We start from the raw sequence: 9,736 nt of genomic DNA on the forward strand, positions 1-9,736 counted from the left end.
ATAAACTATATATTTGATAAGTTTAAAAGCTGTTACCATTTTAGGTATAACGTGATTTTATTTTATTTTTGCGACATGACGTGCAATGTAAAAAAAAATCACATTGTTCTGACTAATGAATTCCCGTTTTTAGATTGGCCATCATGACATTTGAAGTATTGAGTTATAAATCTCTACTTTCGTTTTGGTGATGCACAACGACTTTTGTTTAATGTTTATAATGATTATTTAGGGGGGGGGGACTTATTGGGCTACTTTGTATATAATTCAGAAAATTTAAAGAACACAGAAACCCATTTTCCTAAAGCACTTCAATTCTTCTCATACTTCTTCATGAAGTAACAGGAAGAATATATTTATATCTTGGTGATTGTTTAAAAATTAAGACGACGGAGTGTGTGGAATTCCCCCATTTAAACTGTGTCTACTTGATGATCTAAGAGAGGACATTTAAACTGAGCTATACAATGAGGGGCAGTGGTTTTTGTGGATGTTCTCTAATTTTGATTTTAATTCATCATTCTCATGCATGTAAAACTGTCGACAAGGGTAAGGCTTTTAAAACTATTCTATTTTTTAATTAATTTTGTTTAAGATTAACATAGACAATAAACTAATTGATGAATTCTATAGGCCTACTATTAGGATAAAGGGCGTGGCCTTTGCATTTGTACAATAAAAACGGCCCCCAAAGTATTGAATGTGAACATGTAAATACATGAATAAAAAAATCGGTCGTTTAATTAGTTCAGACTAAAACATGAGAATTGTCATTGAAAACATTTCTCTTCCTTGTTTTGACTGATAACATCGGATAGAGACCTCTATAATTGAGATAACACTCATATGTGTATACACAGTAAACTATATCTCCTTCACTACTCAGGCTTAACTGATGATTATTATTATGAAAAGAAGGAAACAATTTCCCATACCAGGGATCATATTCTCACGTCTCACGTAATGAATTTATTATGCTTTGTTTCATTAACTCGCAAGCATTATCTCAAAAATTATTTCACATTATTTAAAACTAATTGAGCCATCTTCCATGGAATAGCATGGATGCACAAAGGTTGGCAAGATCTTTGATCAGTTTTTGTTTTACTCAGTTACTTTCAAGCTTAAAACAATAAATATCTGGTGTATGAAAGAAGGGATGTAATTCTCCAGGATTTTACTTATCACTTTCTGAATGACATGTAGCATTTATGGAATCCTTTACTATGGATACCATTTTCAATTATTACATAATGGTCACATACACGTAGCAGTTTATATATACCTTATTAGCTTATAACCTATCGTTTTTGAAAAGCTAAGATTGTCTTATTCGATCTTTATATGTTTATCATGTGCATCAGTCATGTTCAAAATTTTGAATTTAATGGGGGGTGGGTGTGGGTGTGTAAATATAAAATCTACTTATGCTTTGAATCTTGTAACAATAGATTTGTGTATTGATGAGACCCCGAAGACCTGGAGTGAAGCCTCAGAAAGTTGTAACTTGGTGGTCTCCAACACATCACTCCATGTCGGTGATCCAATCACAGATATCCCTGTTCCCCACAGATCGTCTGCTCCAACCTACACGTCTAAGGATATTCACTGGATAGGGGCCACAGGAACATTCACACCATGGTTTAAATTTGCTGGTGATTTTTTGTTTATAATAAAATATTTGTGATTATTTAATTTTGGTACTCTAGTTGAAGTCCTTGAAAGAGCATGAATACGAAACCGAGCAGATGACAGATGAAAATAAAACTTACATTTGTGATAAAAATGTCATTCAAACAATTTTTCTTCTTAATTTCTATGTTACTTACTAGCCAAATCATCTGATTAAATCGGAAATTATTTGCTTTTTATCAAATGTAAGCTCAGTCTGAAAGGTAGATTGGTTTATAGAAATCTTCATAGCTTTCTTGCTTATGAAAAAAAAAATTATCATGTCTTCCCGTCAATTTACGAAAATATAATTTTTTTTTCCAAGGATGCAACATGTATTTTTACTTTCCATTCAATACACAATGGATGCCCAGTTTAAAGATTGGTCCTGTTGCTCAATGTCATCAATTATGTGAAAAATGGAGAAACACCTACAAAGAATTCGGAATAAACGTAAGTGTATCCAGGTAAGGAGTTATAATATTGAAATAAAAATGTATGACTCAATTTGTTTACACCCTCGAGTGCTAGCAACTACGTTAGTCCAAATTCCTCGAATACGCATGCTTGGCTTCACAGTTGTGCATTCTATGAAAACTGAAAACTACTATAGATAGACCATACGATAACAATTTCGTTGCATCATGTTGTAGCCAATCTTACAAATTCCAGATCTATATAAGAATTTACACTAAAATTAACGAATAAATCCATTATTTACTGTTCGGTATCTCCATATCCTTCTTATATTAAAAAAACCCTGATGTGTATGACTTTTAAGCTAACATTTCTTGACAAAGATGACCCAAAGGATCAAGCTACTTCACATCTTCACATTCAGAAATCTCTGGATTTCTTTATACAACGTACACTTTGAGTTATGTCTATATTCCTTTTAACCCCCCTGTATTTTTTTTTTGCTATATTGCAAAGAAATTCTATTCTTAAATCCGCTCATACAATGCCTCAATCGAAATCTTTTCCATCTTGTCCCTCCTTTCCAGTAAAGGTCATAAATGTTCCGTTTCGCCAAAACTCCAATAGGTCAACACAACTCCCTTTACCTTTGTGTCTATAAAGTACACTTCACAAAACATATTATACAGTTCTTGACTGGGTATGAGGGCAACATATGATTTGTTGGACCTGAAGGTGAAAATGTTGCCCGAGGCCGCAGGCCATTTTCACCTTCAGGTCCAACAAATCATATGTTGCCCGAATCCCAGTCTATAACTCTTTTGTTATACCCTTCACTGCTCAATTAAGATTGATCAATTTATTCAATACACGATATATTATCAATTATTTTATATGGAAAATTATTACTTCTTCAGTAAATATAAAACATCAAGCTGAGCAAGAACAAAATCAATTACATATCTATTGTATTACAAAAAGTATTTATCATAAAAACATACTCTTCCCTTCTTCCTCACCTTGCTGTTAGAAACAACTCATAGCTCTTTTAAAATTTCGGCTATTTCGCGTCGCCGATATTGAACACAAGGTACGTAATTTTATATAGTGAAAGACAGACTTTTTAACAGACACAGTCGGCAGGGGATGCTCACTCCTCCATGGCACCTGATACCACCTCTGATGTTTCGGAGGTCCATGTTTGCTCTTCTCCTATGTTATATTGTTTTCTGGATTTTGACATTGAATACTGTTCGTTATCTTCATATCCTTCACACAAAAAACCAATTTTGAATATTCTCTCCTTCAGGAAAATAATTTTCATCTCAATGCCAGTCTTAATTATTTACCAAAAATAGTTGGATCAGGCCGTAATAGAGTTCAATGTTCTGTCATGTCATCTTATTCATTTGAAGTTATATAAATTTAAAATCTCGTAATTGTGTATAACACATTAAAAATATTTTGAGATAACAAACAGTATTTAAACTTAAAAGTCTATTTAAACAATATATATCAGAAGCAGAAAAAACACCGACTAGTCTATTCTAAAGCGTCAGAGATGATATCGAGTGCCATGGAGGAGTGACCATCCCCTGTCGACTGGTCAAGCCCGCCGTGTACTTGTCAGGATCGGAAGTTAGTGGAACTTTAGTGTTAATAGTGATATAATAATTTTAGTATGAAAACATCAGAGAGCATTTGACTTAATGATAGAATGTATTTGCTGATAAGCAATTGTATAAAATTTAAGAAATTAATACTGTTATCAATTCCGCTATTTCGCACTTCGTCTTGCATAGTTGCTTAAACTTTAATCAGGATACTTATGTTATTATTAATGAATAAGTGTATCCTTTGATATATTACTTAACGTTTAATTATAAACACAATCGAATTGAAAACTTATTTTTCAAAACAGCAAGCGTCTTTTTACATTTATGCCTCCCAACTTATTCGATACTAAAGAACTTGCTCTGAGTATGATCAAGTTTTAAATGCAGGCAGGCTAGTGACAGTTAAGTCGGTGTTACAGGGATTGAAATTACTTTGTTCAAAGTCAGTATTAAATTCTGCGATATGATCAACACACCATATTTACCTTTTCAATTTGATCATTAATATATAGACCAAACATTTAAAGAGATAAAAATACTTTTTGTATAACACATTTAGGCATAAGTGTATTCATGTAAATAAATGGATTTATGTTATCTAAATGTATTCAAGATTGTGTTATTGGGATAGAATGCACTTTACCGGTACGGCCGCCATTTTGATTCTAGATCCGCGCGTGAGAGTGCGCGGCGTAAAAACTTAGCAACGTATCAACTATGATGGGCGACGCCATTTTGTTGTGTAAGAAACTCTCGAAGCGAGAAAAAAAGATATCTAAATGGGTTTTCGCTTTTTTAAGCGGGGGTGTGGGGGCGGGAGCCCCCAATACGTAAAAATAAATAAAACAAACTTACCTTAGTCGTTAGATAAATCTGCGTTTAGACTCGGGGCCATACGTACGTGTCACTATACATGTAGAACCATTGTGTCTTTTTTTTGATGAGTTGTAAATACGTATTTATGGGTGATGAAGGAGATAAACGTCAATTTTTAATTATAGCTACTATCCTAGTGCATTCTTGTTTTAGTAGAGATTTCCTATATAACTGCATGCTGCATTCCATGTGGTCTCAATGATTGTAAAGTATCCAGTGTTTTGCAAATTGAAATAGATAAATTTTAGTTCGTAAATCAAGGATTTACTGCAGCTCTGTTTCCAGAAATCTAAGATGTGTCTCTTACGTTTCATTTTTCTTATACTGCCGATTGCTGTTTCTCGAAACAAGACCGTCCTCACTGCATGTTTACAAGTTTTGCCCCTCCACTTATTCAACATTTCCATAAACTAAGGATCACATTTATCGCTAAAATTTCCAAAAATTCTAGAATGTTGCAGTCAGTCAATTAAAAATATCCATTCATAGAAAACACAACACAAATCACCTTAAATAAGGTGCATGATGAATCACTGTTTTAATACAATCAAAAAGAGTGGAAGTCAAACTTTCTATTTCACGTCACCTACCCTGACCAATCACAGCACTGAAATAAGTCACGTGCTTAACAACGTCACGACTTTGGAATGTGGCCGACAAAATGAAAGCCAAAGGTTTGTTTTGAAAGTGCTTTTAGTTTTAATTAATAACTTCGTTAATTAAACGAAGTTTATTAACATGAAAAATGACGAGGAATTCAAAAAATAGGTTATTTTTGCATTTTATTGCCTTTTTAGCGAAATCGTCACGCTGACGCGTGACTCTCTTATAGAGAAAGAGCACGTGCTATTTCCATGTTATTTGGACGTACCGGTAAAGTGCAGTTGTCCCGGTTATCCGATCCTCAGGTTCTGAAAATTCTTGAGTAATTGAAAATGCTCACAAAGATGTCTTTAAATTCTCAAAGTAAAATGTATTTACTTACGGTGTTTCTTAAAAATTCATCCTTAAATTTAATCATGATATTATATAGAGAAAATTAGCAAATTTCAAATAATTTTTCAGGAAATGTGATTAAAACTGCCTATAGCATATTTTCTAATTGATAATTGATCAAGAAATACATTTTAGGAATAAAATTCATAGATATGCGGGCTTTTATAGAAAATGGCATGATTTTTATACTTATTCAGTACTTTACTCTCTCCTACTTACTACCATCGTTTCATAATGTATAGTGTATGAAGTGTTTCCTTTCAAAGAAAACACCGTTAATCACTTCTAATTTTAAATCATGCTTATAAACATTGGTAACAAAGGCCAAATTAAAAGAGTTTAATTTTTTTAATATGAAAGTTTTACTTAGTTTTATGAGGTACAAATGTCAACTTTCTAAATACCGTTTGTAAAAACTTTAAAGAACATTGAATAATATGTAGAGGCATAAAATGAAAATTGTTGCATGAAAATATTTCAATTTCAAGCTTTATTTTAAGACTTTTTGAATTAAATTTTAAGTTAAAGAGTTATTCGTCCTTGCAGAGGATCAGATATCCTTAAGTCAATTTGACATTGTGTATAATCTTAACCGAGTTTGTTATTTCATTGCAGAAAATCGATTTTGCTAAATTCATTGTAGAAAACTCACTGCTTTTGTGATGACGGTGAAAAAACAGGAAACTTAAAAATGGTGAACTGCAAACGTCAAAATATAGAGAAATTCAAGAATGACTTAATCGGAACTGGTGATAAGCAGGGACATTATGCATTTACCTTGTATAGGAGAGTCAGCGTTAGCACGGAATTAGGTAAAGCTGTCATTCATTGCCTATTGAATCTTTAGTAATTCAAGGCATATTTCATTTAGTTTAATTTTCTTAAAAAAGTAAATAACTCTTCGTTATCTTCAAATTTTCATTCTTTTACTCTGTGACAAAATAGAATGTATATCATTTATTCATTGAATAAATTTCGTTTCGTCACTATTTAAAATAGATGTTTAGCGCAAACAAATCTATGTGTATCATCTTATAAAAAAAATAATAATATTCTTATACAAGATTCAAAAACTTTTACTCAAAGCGTAATACTTTTTCACTTTTGCCCATTTGATTTTTACCTTGTTACAATTTAAATATGATTTTTGAAGACCAGGTCTTCCAATAATAGTTTGAAATTATTCAATAATTGTGTCCCTTATCAGCAGTCGTGTTTGTGTATTCTTACGATGCAGAATATATTCCTAAACATTTATATGAAAAGAAGAAGTCTCCTGGTGTATCATTTAATTAAGATATATCAACGACGTTTCATTTATTACCAATATTTGTTCTTTTATTCACATTTATTCAATATATTACATCGAACTCAAAATTAGACACCGCAGAGTCTGACATATCTGTTTCATATTGGAATGTTTTACTAGAAAAAGCTATCGATGGAAAATAACAATTAAACTTTATGATCAATGTGATGACTTCTTATTCTCTTTTTGATGTAGCAAATTTGAGAGACAGACTATTGACAAAATGTTGAAGATCACAATAACTATTTCCCTAATAATAAAATTTTACCTAGAGAAAAGATTTATCCAGTGATTAAATTTTTCTGAATTATAGCTTGAACTGTGCATACATGTATATATAGTGTTTTAAGAAGATTATTTCTTTTCACAGATGACTTACTAGGAGAGTGTTTGCTGGAGACAAACAAAGGAAATAAGACGTATCCTTGTGATGCTGCAGGTTTGTAGATATAGCCACTCAACTAAATCAATGTATCTGAATTGAAAGAAATCCACTTTAACGACTTTTTCTTAGATATAACAAACCTTATGTGGGATGAACGACAACAAAATAAGATTACTAATGATTCACTTCCAAGATGGACCCCTTACGTACGACGACTGATTATAAACTGGAAGACCGGTAAGAACATTGCATTGACTTCAAATCTTATATATATGTTATGCATAAAATGCCATAAAAACTTTTTTGTATGTTCGATACGACTGACTGACTTTTTTTCATGCTTATTCTTAGACCACTACTTACCCATTTAATTTTCTACGTATTTTTGCCGTTTTTCCCGATCATGAAAAAGTGCACATCAGGTATACTCACTCTCCCATGGCACCTAATCCCACCTCTAATGTTTATTAATGGCTGTGTTTTCTCTCCTCCCAATCAATATTTTTCAATGGACTTGAATACTGTTCGTAATGTCCATACTTTATTTTGTTGCAAGTGTATTTTATGTCATTTGAAGTGCATCGCAATGCAATACTCTAATTACGTACTTCATATCCCCGTTTCAACATATTCTCCATTTTATATACATTCTTTATAGTCCTCCGAAACATCAGAGGTGAGATTAGGTGCCATGAAGGAGTGAGCATCCCCTGCCAACCGGTCACACCCGCCGTGTGCTCTTTGTCATGATTGGGAAATAATGAAAAAATCCGTCGTCTATTCAGTGTATAAATAATTGACTAACAATTAGTATGAAAAACGTCAGTCAGCATTTGACTCAATGATTAATTGTATTTTCTGATAAGGTCATTATATCGATCAGAGAATTTTACGAAATAATGACTTTAAACGAGACTGCTGATATTCTTGTTTCATCAACTTGTTTGTCAATTATTAACCTCCTTTTAGAGCATGCTCTTGAGTATTAAATCAACTGAGATACAAAAAAAATAACTTATTACTTATATAAATTGTAATTATACTTGAAGTATATTTTTATGATTTAAAGGTCAAACATTTTTCTGTTAGCTCTAACATTTGAGTTAGATCATTTTTACCTGATGATAATAACATAGTTTCATATTATCTTGCTTAAGTATTAAGTTGAGATATTTCTTTGTGACTCATTTATAATAAGTTCGTAACTGTTTATCTAAGTTTTGAAACATAGATTACCTTTAGAAATTAAAATGACTTGATGTTCAATTTACAAATACATCTATTTATATTTAAATATTTATCTAATTTTCATGTATTGTATTTTTATTTTTTTATATCTCAAGCTTTTAATTTAATAGATGTAGCCGATGAAAAGATTTACTCTCCTTTATTCAGTAATCCATAAGATACTAAACTTTCTAGATTCTGTCCAGAGGTTTAAATTATCTTTATTTAACTATTTTTGAAAGAAATCTTATCGGACTTCATTGTCTACAGTTTGATATGATTAAAGTTACCAAATTGAAACTATTCACATGGCATCTGATCTCTTCTGGTGGTTCCATGGGCCCTGCTCTGAATTTGAATTGTTTTCATAAAATTCTAAACTTTCACATTTCATTAAAACACTGTGTTACTTTAACAATTTACTTTAATATTTTGGATAGGTAGCAGTGCTGTACAGGACGCTTCAGTATGTATTGGGGTCCGTAACCAGAATGGATCTTATGAAACTCTGCCTTTGCGCTGTAACGAAACTCATACCTCCATATGCAAGAAAGTTGACATTACGACAGGTAACTAAATAATTTCATCTCTTATGTTTTCACAAATTTTTAATGCCCCATACAAGAAAAAAACAATAAAAATGAAGGATGAAATATAAATAAACAAAAAAGTAAAAAAGAAAACAAAAAGGGAAAGACAAATAAACATACAAAAACGTAGAAAAAATCCCCTTAAAATAAAAAAAAAAGCATTACAAAAAAATGAACTAAACTTATGGAATTCCATATACATCAGCCAACTGCTTACTGCCAACTGCTCACAGCTTACTGCCAACAGCTGCTGGATATAGATGATACCGCATGTTTTGCAACCTTTAATATCTTTAATATACATGCTTGAATTAATTTAATGATAGCAGAGATATTACAGTTTTAGCAAGGATATACTAAATCGAAATAAATACAAAAATCGGCGGATTTAGGAATTTTTGAACGTTGAAGTTGAGGAGGGAATAGATAGGAGGACAAGGTATTTCCCTTTAATACAAAACATCTTATTCCCACTGTTTCTTCCAGGCAAATGATGCAATAGATATTTTGACAGAGAGGGAGATTAAAAGTTTATATTTAACTTCAGCAGGGTAGTGGGGCTTAGAGGACTTTTAGCAGGATCTTGCGTACATTTTTTTGGTATCTGCATTTCTTCTAAATACATGTATACTAATAAAATACCATCATA

At 31.9% G+C, this 9,736-nt stretch overlaps 1 protein-coding gene across 2 annotated transcripts; it reads left to right on the plus strand.

Moving 5' to 3' along the window:
* Positions 1-248: 248 nt before the first annotated feature.
* LOC134279862 (uncharacterized) lies at positions 249-9,129 on the plus strand. 2 transcript variants are annotated; one of them, XM_062762280.1, is made up of 7 exons: positions 249-549; positions 1,452-1,655; positions 1,997-2,124; positions 6,220-6,388; positions 7,256-7,324; positions 7,400-7,507; positions 8,938-9,129. In XM_062762280.1, exons 1-7 carry the CDS (start codon positions 468-470, stop codon positions 9,072-9,074), a joined length of 897 nt encoding a protein of 298 aa, XP_062618264.1. In that variant the 5' UTR covers positions 249-467; the 3' UTR covers positions 9,075-9,129. The 2 variants fall into 2 exon arrangements, with proteins under 2 accessions (XP_062618264.1, XP_062618265.1); XM_062762281.1 differs by lacking the exons at positions 249-549; positions 1,452-1,655 and having other exon boundaries at positions 2,009-2,138.
* Positions 9,130-9,736: the final 607 nt, after the last annotated feature.

Source organism: Saccostrea cucullata, unplaced genomic scaffold, assembly GCF_032062105.1.
Source record: "Saccostrea cucullata isolate Sc308-1 unplaced genomic scaffold, CSIRO_AGI_Scuc_v1 ctg5890, whole genome shotgun sequence".
Classification (NCBI taxonomy): domain Eukaryota; kingdom Metazoa; phylum Mollusca; class Bivalvia; order Ostreida; family Ostreidae; genus Saccostrea; species Saccostrea cuccullata.